The sequence below is a fragment of the Ictidomys tridecemlineatus genome, chromosome 4 (genome assembly GCF_052094955.1).
Source record: "Ictidomys tridecemlineatus isolate mIctTri1 chromosome 4, mIctTri1.hap1, whole genome shotgun sequence".
NCBI lineage: Eukaryota > Metazoa > Chordata > Mammalia > Rodentia > Sciuridae > Ictidomys > Ictidomys tridecemlineatus.
The window spans coordinates 203,323,785-203,337,623 of record NC_135480.1 but is presented as its reverse complement, the minus strand read 5'-3'; the positions used below and the strand labels follow the sequence as shown (position 1 = coordinate 203,337,623).

Sequence of the window (13,839 nt, the reverse complement as noted above, 5' to 3'; positions counted from 1 at the left end):
CACAAGCTTCTGCTTTTTTTTTTTTTGGTACCTGGGTTTGAACTCAGGGGCACTTGACCACTGAGCCACATTCCCAGCCCTATTTTGTATTTTTATTTAGAGATAAGGTATCACTGAGTTTCTTAGCACCTCGCTATTGCTGAGGCTGGCTTTGAACTTGTGATCCTCCTGCCTCAGTCTCATGAGCCACTAGGATTACAGGCATGCGCCACCATGCCCAGCTAAGCTTCCGTTTTTGAGTGACAGCTGGTCGGGACTTTGAAGCTCAAGCTGTTAAAACAAATACCTTGCCAGACTTGGTGGGAACTGCCCCTATCTAAGCCAGCACATAAGCAAGGGCTGTGGCATTTCACTTTACCTGCTCTACCTTTAAGTCCAATTGAGTCAGTGGACAAGTTAGTTAATGGGCCAGATAAGCAGAAAGTAGGGCCTGAGCAGACTGGGGGCTCCAGGGGAGGATGGGCTCAGGTGGAATGCACACAGGATAGGAGGCATCAAGGCAGAGTTTATTGGCCTGAGGGCCACCCTCCCATTCCTCCTCCTCTCATAGCCAGGCCAGGAAGGAGATGGAGACAGTGACGCTGACCCATACAGACAGGGCCTGTAAGACAGCCAGGTACCTCCCAAGCAGATGAAGATGTAGGAGTTTGGAGAGATAAGGGTTGGTGTCCTGACCTCCTGCTGCAGGTGAGGCATGGTGGGGCCACGTCGGGTCTTCCTCCTCTCCACCTAGAGGGGTGGGCAGCTCTGGGGCAGATTCTTTCTGGTCATCAGATTGATGGCCATTACTGTTCCTGCCCAATCGCTTGGCTTCCTGAGTCTGGAGGCTTCTGCCTTGGTCCCGTTTATGAAAAGCCCCTGTTCTTTGGAGGGAGCTTTGTGACCCCTATGCCTCTCCCTGTCCTGCCTGACCCAAGACATCATCCTGAGGCGGCCCCCCCGTTAGTCTCAGCCTGGGGCCCAGAAGATCACTTGGACATGCAGCTTTCACAGAAAGCTTATGCAAGGGTGTGGAGGCGGCAGTGAGTCACTTGGCAGTTGTGGAGGGAGGGGTCAGCACCTCAGGGAGGAGGTGTGGCCCTGCTTGCTTTGGTCTGGCATCACCCAGAACCCCTCTGAGTGGAAGCTGAGGCTTTGGATCCAGCATCACTGGCCTCAGAGGGATGTGGGGGGCAAATCACAGCTTCTCCTCGCCTGCCTGGATGCGGGCATAGGCCTCTTGGTCCAGCGGGACATAGCAGCCTTTCCGGGAATCCAGGTAGAAAAGCGGGTCTTTCACAACAGCTGGATCAAAGCCCTCCTTCCGTAGGTCTGTCTTCTGGAACTTGTAGGTCCCTGGGAAATGAAGAGGACAACTCAGCACAGGAGCTGGAGTCTTTCTCAACCCCCTTGAATCTGGACTGGCCTCATGACTTGCTCTGACCAACAGAATGCGGCCAAAGCAATGTCTTAGGTCAGTCTAGGTCTCAAAGGGCAATGCTGCTTTTTCCCCACCTCCCGGGGGTGCCCTGAGGCCAGTCCAGCCTTCAGAAGGATGAGAAGCTGCATGGAGCAGAGATGAGGCCTCTAGACTGGCACTGTCCTGTGGGGGTAGTCAATGCCCTATGTGGCTATTTAAAGTTAATTAACATTAAACACAATTTGAAAAAAAAATTTTTGGATTTTAGTTCCCTAGTCACAACAGCTACATCTCAAATGATGAACAGCTTTGCAGGGCTAATATATACTGTCCTGCTGAGAGAGCAAACATTTCTAGCACCTCAGTTCTGCTGGTCAGTGCTGCACAAGTGACCAGCCCAGAGCCAGATGTGAGTGAGACTAAGTTAGACTCTCCTGGCCTGACTGAGTCCCTAAGTGATGGCAGCTCTTGGAATGACCCCTAGGCAATGCCAACAGAATTACTCAGTTGAATTTGGCTCCCAAACTTCTGACCCACAGAATTGTTAGTAAATAAAGTAGTTGAAGTGCTTTGGAAGCCAGCTGTTCTGCAGCAAAGCCATGTGGAAGCTGAGGCCCAAGCCTGCCTCTCCTGGACAGAAGTCACAGGTATCCGTCCTCAGGGAATGAGCAGTCTATGGCTTGAGCCTGGCACCACTGCTGTCTTTCTGTGCCACACTGAAGCCCTAGGTCCTTCCCACTGCTACAGGTGCTCTCCCAGGTCCAGGTGACCACATCAGTGGGGGAAGGCTTGCCATCTAAGAGGGGCTCACATGATGACCACCATTGGGGGCATCCAGGCAGATGTGGCCCAAGGGTGTGTAGCCAGAGAGAGGCTTGACAAAGGGAAGATTCTACAAGGGACAGCAAAGACCAGCAAGGAAAACATGGACAGGTCTGGACAGGAACCTCTGTACATCCTTCCCACTAGGAACTCCTGAGAGCCATCAGAGGACCAACAGAAGGATGGCACTGCCCTGCATGTGACCACAGCTCACCAGGAGGCTATTACAGCCTTTCCTTCATCTCCTATTCCCCCTGCAGTCCTATCCCACTCTCCATCCAGCAGCCAGGATCTTTGAGCAGAGTAGTAACCTTTTGTCAGATTTGTATCCTACACTTCTGTGGTTCCTGCTGTTCTGAGATAGTCACATTCCCCCCTGGCCTAGGCCTTGGGCTTCTAGCTCCTGTGCCCCCTCTCTCACCCACCTTACCCCTCTTGCCTGCCCCTCTTGTAGCCTCCTCCTTCATTCCTTCAGCACTGCCATTCCTTCCTGTCTTGGGGACTTCACACTTGTTCCCACAGCCTGGAATGTTGTCCACCCCTATAAGGTCCTCTTTTTCATTTGGGTCTTAGCTGAGATGTCACCTCCTCAAGGGAGCTCTCCAGTCATCCCAAATGCCCCTTCATTCACTTTTCTGTGAACCTAATCTGCAGTTCACTCCTTATTTTTGGAATTCCTTGTCCTGGAGCTGCTTCCTTTCCAGTTCTAAAAGCTCTAAGGCGGCAGAGGTCCAGTCAAAATTTACCTGTTTCCCCAAGCTCAGCCCAGAGCCAGATACTCTGTCAGTGACTTGTCCCACTAATGATTGGTGAACCTCCTCTTCCGAGGGACAAGTTTGTTCACTTCCACAAGGGAGGGCAGTTTACCAACTACCTGGCAAGGCTGTGGGCGAAGGTCAAATGCCAGCCATTGGTTTCTCTAGAAAGGAGTGGAAAGGCCCAGGCCTAGTACCCAGGAGCTGGAGCAAGGAAGGGACATACCTGTTTTGTGCAGCTCAGGCAGGAAGCGCAGGAAGATGGGTCGGGCATACAGGGGCAGCTCCTTCTCTAAGGCCTCTGCAAAGTGCTCCAGGTCACAGCTACCTGTGGAGCTGGCCACGGCAGCCATTCCGGCCCGACCTTCAGTTCCTGCAGACAGGAAGATGAACCATGAGCCCCAGCAGTGCCCACTTGTGGCACTTCCAGCATGCCACCCCTCCCCCAACATACCTGGTACCTCAACACCATATACAGCTACATCAGCCATGTCCAGTAGGCGGCTGAGTGTACCCTCCACCTCGGTGGTGGACACGTTTTCCCCTTTCCAGCGGAATGTGTCGCCCGTGCGATCTCGGAAATACAGGTAGCCCAGCTCATCCATCACCAGCACGTCACCTAGGGAGGGCTTTGGTGAGCAGGACCTGGGCTGCCCAGCTCTGGCCCAGGGGCTTGAGCCAGGCAGTCTTTGCTGAAGCCTAAGGATGTGATTGACCACAGGGGCTGAGACAGGGGAGTCCTGGGCAGGTGTTCTCCAAAGATAGCAGAAGGTCCCTCACCACCCCCTGCCCCTCTGGAAGTGGTAGCAAAGGGTCAGGAACCCACCAGTGAGATAAGCTTGATCCCCCTTCTTAAAGACATCCTTAGCAATCTTTTTGTTGTTAGCACCCGGGTTGAGGTAGCCATCAAAGCGGCGCAGAGGGTCTTGCTGGATGATGCGGCCTACCAGTTGGCCCGGCTGGCCTGGGGCAGGAAAGGCAGGGTCAAATTTGTCCTAGGAAGCCTCATCCACCTGTTTTCCCCAGACACATCTTACATTCTTTTTGGTTTTCCTTTTTTTACCCCCAGTTGGCACAAGGGGTTGAACCCAGACTATTTTATTTTGAGACAGAGTCTCATTAAGTTGCCCAGGCTGGCATCAAACTTGCAGTTCTGCTGCCTCAGCCTCTCGAGTGGCTGGGATTACAGGCATGGGCTACTGTGCTTGGCTCCCTGCATCTTGAACTAATCTGATTCATACTGCTTGCCATAGAAATGCCCTATTTCTGGGGGCTGGAGGTGTAGCTCAGTGGTAGTATGTGTGCTTAGCATGTATGTAGCCCTGGATTCAATCCCTTATGCAGGTGCGCACACACACACAGAAAAAAAGAAATGCCCCATTTCTCCTCCAGCCTGGAGCTTGCTGAGGGCAAGGTGTTCATTTGGCTGGTCTGACACAACTGGATCCTCAGTGATGTCTGTCTATTGAACTGGATGGGAAGATAAATAAATAAATAGTGAGTGGGGCTCAGGCTCTACTGGACATCCGAACAGGCTGGCACCACTGAGCTCCTGCTTCAGGCGTGACTCCACTCAAAAAGCGATATGTTCTTTATCATGCATAATCCTCAGGTTACCCTGATGGGGCCAGTGCTACCATCAGTCCCATCTGCAGAAGAGAGGACTCAGAGAAGCTAATTCTCCCATGGCACAGGGCTAAGGGGCCAAACAAGACTAATTCTAGTTGGCCAGACTCAGGGTTCTTCGGGGTCAATATGAAAATGAACAAATGAGCTGGGTGCAATGGCGAATGCCTATAATCCCAGCAGCTCGGGAGGCTGAGGCAGAAGTTCACAAGTTCGCAGCCAGCCTCAGCAACAATGAGGTGCTAAAAAACACAGTGAGACCTTGTCTCTAAATAAAATACAAAATAGGGCTGAGGATGTGGCTCAGGGGTCAAGTGTCCCTGAGTTCAATCCCCAGTACTGCCCTGCAAAAAGAAAATGAACAAATGGACCGATGGGTGGATGACATTGTGAAAGGATGGACAAAGAAGTGAACAGTTTATAGCCCTCAGAGCAGGACTGACTGATGGTTACTAGTCACAACCCGCTCCCCACCTAATCACAATGGCCGACCTCCCTCCCAGAACAAAAACTCCTCCTCTGATCCTCAATTCCCACCCAAGGCAGACCTGGCCGGCAGGGAATGCACACGCCATCAGGTCCCCGGATCAGCTCCATGGTATCCTCGTTGACACGTACCAGCCGGATGGGGTATACAAAGGACAGGATACGGCTGTTAAAGCCACAGGCTCCTACCTGCAAAGGCCAAGACTTGGGCTGGGGCTCTGCCACCATGGGTCCCAAGGTGGACAATGGGGGCAAGGAGCAACTCTGGCACCCAAACTCCCACAGTGGAACTCTGCCCTCCCCTCTGCCATGGTCCATCCCCATAGCAGCCTTACCCATCCCCAACCTGGGCCACACCTGGCTGTCAAAGTTGCCTAGGCTACAGTTGCACTCAGTGGCTCCATAGAACTCGGCCACCTGGGGGATGTGGAAGCGGCTGGAGAAGTTGGTCCAGATGGACTGCCGGAGGCCGTTACCCAGAGCCATGCGCACCTGGTGCTGGGTCTCCGCTTCCCGGGGTGGCTGGTTCAGGAGATAGCGGCACAGCTCACCGATGTACTGCACAATCTGGGGTGGGCTTGGTATGAGTCTGGGCTCCCAGAGTTGTCCCACTCCCCCACCCCCATATCTCAAGACCCTCTCTTCCACAGGGGCTGGCATGTGATCCCATCCCTCTCTGGGCCTCAGTCTTCCTATCTGAACAATAGGAATGTTGCCCAGTGAACCCTTCTAAACCACCTCAATTGTGTGAAAGATATTCCAAAGTGTGGGTAGTGGGAGGGAGACAAGGGGACAAGGGACTACTCATTCCCTTCCCTTCTCACTTACTGTGCAATTGTATTTAACACAATCATCCCAGAACCGGGAGGCTGAGAACTTCTTTCGGATCACTACTGTCATGCCATGGATCAAGCACTGACCAACACCCACGATGTTTCCTGAAGGCAAAGAGGGCCTAGGGTTCAGGAGATAGAGACCCATTCCCCAGAGCCTCTTTTTTTCTTGCCATGAAGGGGATTGAACCTAAGGCTTCACACACGCCAGGCAAGTGCTCCACCACTGAGCGACATCGCAGCCCCCAGGGCCGCCTCTTGCCCAGGCCTGCCTCTTCACAGGCACCATCCCGTGGTCTCTTTTCCCTATCCTGTCCTAACTGATCATATCTATCTCCATTCAGGCACCTTCCATGGCTTCCCAATGTCTCTGGGATCAAGTGCACACTCCTTAGCCTGCCCCCTGGGGACTCTGGAGCCAGCCCCAATCCCATTTTCAGCCAGGTGGGGCCTAGCTACTCTGCCTGACCTCTGTACCTCACACCTGCCTTCTCCCAGGAGTCCTCCCAGGCTCCCACTGCTGCTCTTGCCACCACTTCTAGAGCGCTCCCTGCTTTTTCTCCACTCGCCAGGCCATGCCCCTTTTTAGAGTCAGATAGGTTCCCATCACCCATTCTGCCATAAGGACACCACCATTAAACACCTTGAGGCAGGGACTCTGCTATCTCAAGCTGCCTTCCCTCAAATCCCTTCAACCAAGCAGCAATGCAATTGCACATCTGTGGAAACCAACTGGAAAACAGGTCAGCCCCGATGCCCCCAGAACATGGTCCCACACTCTGAGCCTGGTGTGGTCACCCTCAACGGACAAGACTGAGGTAGACCCTTTAGCCATGCCTGGATTTGAACTCAGATTTGAATTCAAGTGTTTCTACTGCCTCTTCCAGGAAGGCCTCCCCATGGCCTGATACTGCCCTGCTCTAATGCCTGCTTCCATGCCTTCCACAAACAATTTCTGGGCCTTGCCCTGTGCTAGGCCCTCTCACAGGTCCCAGGTGAGCAGGGCAGTTATATGAGGTGGCCTTCCTAAAGATCTGGGGGTGCTGGAGGCTGTGGGGTGGGTCCAGGCTTACCTGCAGAATGGTAAAGGGGGAGACAGTCATAGACAATGTCGTCAGGCTTCATGCGGAACCCGTAGTACACCAGGGCAGCCATGCGGTAATACCTGGGAAGGCAAAGGGCCAGGGGCTTGGTGGGAGGAGGTCCTGCAGCCCCACCATGCCCACCCCACCCTGGGGTATGAGACACCCACCCCTTACCTGCTGTGCACCACGATGGCAGCTTTGGGTAGCCCTGTGGTGCCCGATGTGTAGATGTAGAAGAGTTTATCTGAAGAAAACACACAAGGGCAACTGAGAGGGCACCCCACAAGGCAGGGCAGAGTGGGATGGATAGTATCCATGTTCTTGTCCTTCAATAGCAGTTCCCACCATGCTTCTTCCAGGAAGCCATCTCCATTGGCCTGATGCTGCCCTGTTCTAATGCCTGTTTCCATGCCTTCCACAAACAATTTCTGGGCCTTGCTCTGTGCTAGGCCCTCTCACATGTCCCAGCTGAGCAGGACAGTTATATGAGGACACAGGCAGTTCCAGTACTGAGACAAGTGTGGGGGAGGGGAAAACACAGGACCTGAGGAAGACCAGTAGCACCAACTGGCCTGGGCTTCTGTGAAGGAGGTGGCGCCAGTTGGAGGTTTTGGAAGGAGGGATACCTGCCCCAAGACTTAGCTGCAGGAAATGGGTGCTGTGTAGCTTCTGTACTTCTGAACATCTATTGACTCCACCCTGCAGCTCTGACTAGGAACTGTCACACTATAGTTCCTATGGGAGGTTCAGCCCTGCCAGAATAATGTTCCTAGAGGCCAGGAACTGCACTGGACAACTCTGCACATTTATAGCAGCCATCTCAGACTCTACCTGCCTGCTAAGTGCTAGCTCCACGCAGCACGAGGGCACCAGGGTGGACCAGCCACAGGCCCTGCCCTCTAGCAACTTACAAAAGTACTAGAGTCAGGATAGGAGAGGTTAGACAATGATGACAAGGACAATGACCTGTTACTGAGCCCTTCCTCCTTCCATGCTCTAGCCTTAGAACTTTACCCACTGTATTTTTTTCAACCCTCAAAATCAACCCAGGAAGTAGATTCTGTTATAATCCCTGATTTTATGGCTGGGGTGACCTGAGGCTCAGAAGACAGGCTGAAGAGCCCTGATAAGAGTCCAAGATTTGAACCACCAGACTACACAGCAGATTGGTGGCTTTACAAGGAGGGAAGTAAGAGTGGAAGAGCTGAAGGACTGAGCAGGTTGGAGTGTACAGGAAGAGAGGAGAGCCTGGAGGAGGTTGGGAAGGCTGCCCAGTGGGGTAGGAGGAGGAGGACCCACCTGTGAAGCCCTTGTTAGGGCGACTTGGTAGGTGCTTGGGGGCATCTTCCAGCAGAGGGTCCAGGTGCTCTGTGCCAGTGGGCACTGTATTGGGGTCCCAGGAGCCAGAGCAGAAGAGGATAAGTGAGGAGTCCAGGCTGTCATGGATCTCACATATAGCTATGGGAGACAGAACAGGTCAGCAGGCAGGCCAGTAGGCTGTGCATTCCCAGGGAAGACTGGTTAATATGAGGGGGAAATGGGTAAGGTACCTTTACTGTTTATAGGAGCAACAGCTCCCATAAGCTGCTGGCTAACTACACAAAGAGCTCCTTACGTGATTTTCTTATTCTTATAGCCCTAGGAAATAGGTACCAACAACAGCCCATTTTAGAGCTGAAGAAACTGACACACCATGAACAAGAGGGAGCTCATACCAAGGTCTCTTACCCACTGTACTGGGTATGGTTGGTGGACAGGAGTGGGGGTCAGAAGGCCCCATTTCCTCTAAGTGGGAACCTTCTGTTTTCCTAGGTGCTGGACAGATGCCCAGATACTCACCTTTGGCACAGGGCAGTGCTGGCTCTCTTGGCCTCACTTTCTCTGGCTGCTACTTATTTTTATGGTGCTGGGTTGAAACCTATGGCCTCATGCGTGCTAGGCAAACACTATACCACTGAGCTACTCTGGTTTTCTCTTAATTCATCTAATCTTCTTTCCTCTACCTACTGTATCCTTCCTTCTCCCCTTGTAGCATTTTTTTTGGGGGGGTGGTACAGGGGTGTTTTACTGCTTAGCTACTTAATTACACCCCCAGTCCTTTTATTTTTTGAGACAGGTCTTGCTAAGTTGCTGAGGGTCTCACTAAATTGCTGAGGCTGGCCTCAAACGTGTGATCCTCTTGCCTCAGCCTCCAGAACTGCTGGGATTACAGCTGTATGCCACTGCACCTGGCCCCTTGCAGCATTTTAACTTCCTTGTCCATTATCCCACAACAGCCATAGTGTGGGGAGAAAGAACAGGGACACTGTGATGAAGCCCAAGATCAAATCCTAGTTCTGTTGGGCATGGTGGCTCACCCCTGTAATCAGAGCAATGAGGGAGGCTGAGGCAGCAGGATCACAAGTTCCAGGCCAGCCTCAGCAACTTAGAGAGATCCTATCTCAAAATAATAAAAAATAAAAAGGACTGAGGATGCTGGGTACAGTGATGCACTGTAATCACAGCAGCTCAGGAGGCTGAGGCAGGAAGATTGCAAGTTCAAGGCCAGCCTCAGCAAGGGTGAGGCTCTAAGCAACTCAGTGAGACCCTGTCTCTAAATAAAATACAAAATAGGGCTGGGGATGTGGCTCAGTGGTCAAGTGCCCCTGAGTTCAATCCCTGATACCAAAAAAAAAAACAAGAATGGAAGATGTAGCTCAGAGGTACTGTGCCACCAAGTTTACTCCTCGATACAAAAAAAAAAAAAAAAAAAAGTTAAAATAAAAAAAGAGCCTGGGGAAAGGGCTGGGGCTGTAGCTCAGTGGCAGAGCGCTTGCCTTGCACATGTGAGGCACTGGGTTTGATCCTCAGCACCGCATAAAAATAAACAAATAAAATGAAGGCATGCTGTCCATCTATAACTACAAAAACAAATAAAAAAAAAAAGAGGCTGGGGGCGCTGGGGCTGGTGCTCAGTGGTAAAGTGCTTGCCTAGCAAGTGTGAGGCACTGGGTTGGATTCTCAGCACTGCACATAAATAAATAAAATAAACTCCATTGACAAATAAAGAAATAAATAAAGAGCCCTGGAGCTAGGCTTGTAGCCCAGTGGCACAGTGCTCGCCTTGCATATATAAAGGACTGGGTCCTTTGATATCACAAATAAATAAAATAAAATCCCAGTCCTCACCTACAGCTGTGTGAACTTGGGTAAGTTCCCTCTAAACTCACCTCATCATCCATAAAGCCAAGATGACAGTCCCTCCCTCCCCAGTCTTTGTGAAGATCAGAGCTGCTCTTGTAAAGCACCAGGCTCAGCATGCTGGCACCTAATGTGGCAGCACATGAAATGCAAGCTCCTCCAGGAGACGGGGAGTGAGTTCTTGTTCCCATTGTAGAGATAGGGCAAGTGAGGACTAATCAGTCACAAGAATGGCAGCCATCATGTCTGAGGGTGAACCAGTGCCAACCCCCTGACTACCAGTGTGGCAGGGCAACCACCTCCTCCTTAAGATCAGTAGGGGCAGGTGCTACAGATGTGGAACCTGACTCTCAGAGCACCTGCCTCTCATCCAGGACTGCCAGCTTCCCTGGCAGGCTCAAACAAGCTGACTCCAGGGCCCCTGCCCTTAACCACAGGCCAACATTGCCTCCCCCAGGCCTAGAAGGGAGCTGTGCTCTGTGCAAGGTCCCCTGGGTCTGCCACCTGTCCTTTGCCCCCTGGAGCTCACCTGGGGCCATCTCACTACCAAAAATAAGGGCACGAGCCTGGGATGTGGTAAGGCAGTGGCGCAGAGCATCACGCCGGAGATTGGTGTTGATGAGTGCCGCCTCCACGCCCAGCTTGGCCATGCCAAGCCACAGGCCCACAAACTCATTGCGGTTCTCCATGAAAAGGGCAGCCACATCGCCTGAAGCCAGGCCCCGGGCCTGCAGGAAGTTGCCCACGCTGCTTGAGTAATCATCTAGCTGGCGGAAGGTCCAGTGGGTGTCTGTGCCCTCGAAGATCAGGGCTGTCTTGTTGGGGTGGCGCTGTACCGTAGAGGCAAACAACACAGGCACAGTTTCCTGATCCCGCAGGTACCGTCGAACCTTTGCTTTCACCTTGAGGAGCACCAGGCCGCCGCTGTGTGGAAGTGAGCAATGAACTGTGACTGCCAGGGTTGGCAGGGTGGCCTCCTGAACCCCTGGCCCAGGTTCCTGCCCAATGCCCTGAGTGCCATAAGCCAGTCCTTCCTGGATGCATGACACTGCCACACACAGCCTTTCACCAAGACCTCACAATGACACCCAGAGGTCGTGTGGTTTCTCGCTCCTGATAGGAAGAGGAAAGATTCTCTCATGGTACTGCAGCTTACCCAGTGCTTCAAAGGTGCCATGAGGCTGAGACTTGAACTGCAGGCCTGTCTGGTTCCAACTCCTACTCCCCTCCTGCAGCCTGTACTATCCTCAACCCCTATCACCACAGTAAACTATGATAAGTCGTTCTCCCTGTCAGTCCAACTAGGACAGGCCTCTATCTTGTTTACCACCTTATCCCCAGGGTTGACCAGCACAGGGGAGATGCTTAGTGCTTGTGTTCCCCCCACCCCACCCCATAAACTCTGGAGCTCTGCAGTCTTTATGTCTCCAGTGCTGTGCCTGAGGCTGGACTCCCCGCCTTGTACCACCTTTGAGGCACCTCTCCACTAGGAGGCCTCTAGATTCCCTAAGCCCCTGGCCTGGGGTCATCTCTCCCTGCTCCTTGCTCCCATAGCTCCTGCTGCTACCACCCTTCCTGCAGGGTCACTTGATACCTCCTCCTTCTGTAATCAGTCCAGATTGACAAAGGCTGAGTTGCCTATTTGGGGGATGGTTCACTATGCTGGGCCCTGGAACACAAGAGTGAGCAAGACTGCCAGGGCCTTTGCCTGCATGGTACTGCCACTTCAGGGAGTTGCTTTGTCCTCTCCTTATCCCCATGGTTAGCCTAAGTTTGGCAGATCAGGTCTGCTTTGTTCCTCTCTGGGCCTCGGAGCAGCACAGGACCTGGCGCAGAGCAGCAGGGAACAGGTCTCCCAGATATCTAACTTGGAGCCTTGTTCTAGAATTCAGTGCCCCTTATACCCTCTCAGGTTTGTGCCAATCCAAGAAAAGGTCCTTTCCCACTGGGTTCCTCTTTTTTTTTTTTTTTTGAATTTTTAATATTTATTATTTTTAGTTCTCGGCGGACACAACATCTTTGTTGGTATGTGGTGCTGAGGATCGAACCCGGGCCGCACGCATACCAGGCGAGTGCGCTACCACTTGAGCCACATCCCCAGCCCCCCACTGGGTTCCTCTTCACCTAGTTATAAACTAGAGTGTCCTCACGATCTGTCTTCAACATACTTGGAATTCAGTGTGTGTCCCAGCCCAAGGAGTTTCAAGTTAGGGAGATTCCCTGAGGAAAGACTTTGACCTTGGAGATGGAGGTACCAAATATTACTGCCAGGGGTAAGGTGTGGAGCAGAGGCTTCTGGGGTCCCAGGTGTCCTATACTGGTAGATACCATGGGGTCTTGTCTGGGGAGATTACAGGGATCAGGAACCCAGGAAGGATGAAACCCAGGAAGAACTGGACCAGTACTCACAAGATATCACGCCTGAAGGTCTTGATGAAGATCCGGATGAAGCGCCAGCCACCAGATCCCAAGTAGAGAAGCAGCAGGGAGAACCCCACTTGGGTCCAGGGTAGTCTCAGCACCAGCTTGGAGAACACCATCAACCCCACCAAAGATGCCCCAAGCAGCATGTTGGCCTGCAGGCACAAGGAAGTCAAACATTTGTGTCCCCAAGGACCACACACTTCCAGGTCCTGGCACCCACTCCACTGTGATCACAAACACCTTAGGGCTTGGTCACCCCAAGTTGGGTGACTGAGGACAAAGTTCCCTTTTAAGGTTTTGGTGGCTGAAAGGGTCTTCAAGTAAGTTTCAGGGATGACATGCAGGGGACTGTTCTAGCCTCTAGTCCTATCTTGAACTACCACTTTCCAAGTTACCTTGGACAGGTCCCTTTTCCACTTCAAGCCTCAGTTTCTGGCTGTGTGCAATGGGTTAGTGAGACCTGTTTTTAGTTTTTCAGTCCACTCTCCTACATCCAAGGACCCTAATCAAAACACCTTGAGGATAGATACTGACTTAAGTGTCTCCAGCTCAATTCCCCACCCAGAGCCCAGGGAGGTTCTGGGGAATGATCAGGCCAAACTACAACACAGAAAGGGGCAGCTTCCTGGGAAGGTAGCCCAGCCAAATCCCTGCCCACGGACTCTGGCATTGTCCTGCCTCCACTGTACTGAACGATAGAGGGCGACACAGTAAACAGGTTAGAGCCCGGAGGTGCCTAAGGGTGACTGCCCAGGGGGAAAGATGAATTAGGGAGAAGAGGGTCTTGAAGACACGCCCTACACCCCCGCCCCCCAGCAAACCACTCAGATGAATCCTTAGGAATGGGGCTTAGGGTAGGGGGAAAAGCTGACGGTGCTGCAAAGGCTGGGCTGAGATTAGGACTCTTGGGCTCTCTATTCATGGCTCTTTGCGGACTTGTTCAAGGGAAAGCTAGCTGAAGGGACAGTTTTTCTTAGGGTTTTCCTATTGTTAGAAGGAGCTGAAGGTCAAGGCTGTAAAGTAGCCTGAGAGCCAATATGAGGACATGGCCTGGACCACAGGGAGCCTCTACAAACCTCCTCCTCCCGGGGAAAAGCAAAACCCCGACGTGGGGGGCGGGGCTGGGCTAAAACGTCCCCAACCCCAATGCCAGGAACTCCAAGGCCCTCAGACCTCCGGCCTCCCAGAGCCCGCCAGTGCGGAGGGCAGGAACCCCTTCAGGAAGAATG

General features: G+C 52.6%; 1 protein-coding gene across 2 annotated transcripts in view; it reads right to left on the bottom strand.

Moving 5' to 3' along the window:
* Positions 1-485: 485 nt before the first annotated feature.
* The window catches only part of Slc27a4 (solute carrier family 27 member 4), a 20,296-nt gene continuing 6,942 nt past the window's right edge, over positions 486-13,839 (bottom strand). For both annotated transcript variants that reach the window (XM_040286390.2, XM_005321025.5), the window contains exons 2-13: positions 12,596-12,762; positions 10,716-11,110; positions 8,306-8,464; positions 7,181-7,250; positions 6,995-7,086; positions 5,917-6,026; positions 5,446-5,655; positions 5,151-5,277; positions 3,803-3,940; positions 3,431-3,595; positions 3,203-3,349; positions 486-1,335 (exon numbers count right to left, since the gene is read on the bottom strand). In XM_040286390.2, coding sequence (XP_040142324.1) covers positions 1,178-1,335; positions 3,203-3,349; positions 3,431-3,595; positions 3,803-3,940; positions 5,151-5,277; positions 5,446-5,655; positions 5,917-6,026; positions 6,995-7,086; positions 7,181-7,250; positions 8,306-8,464; positions 10,716-11,110; positions 12,596-12,756 — 1,932 coding nt within the window. In that variant the 5' untranslated portion in view covers positions 12,757-12,762 and the 3' untranslated portion in view covers positions 486-1,177. The remainder of the gene's footprint in view (positions 1,336-3,202; positions 3,350-3,430; positions 3,596-3,802; positions 3,941-5,150; positions 5,278-5,445; positions 5,656-5,916; positions 6,027-6,994; positions 7,087-7,180; positions 7,251-8,305; positions 8,465-10,715; positions 11,111-12,595; positions 12,763-13,839) is intronic.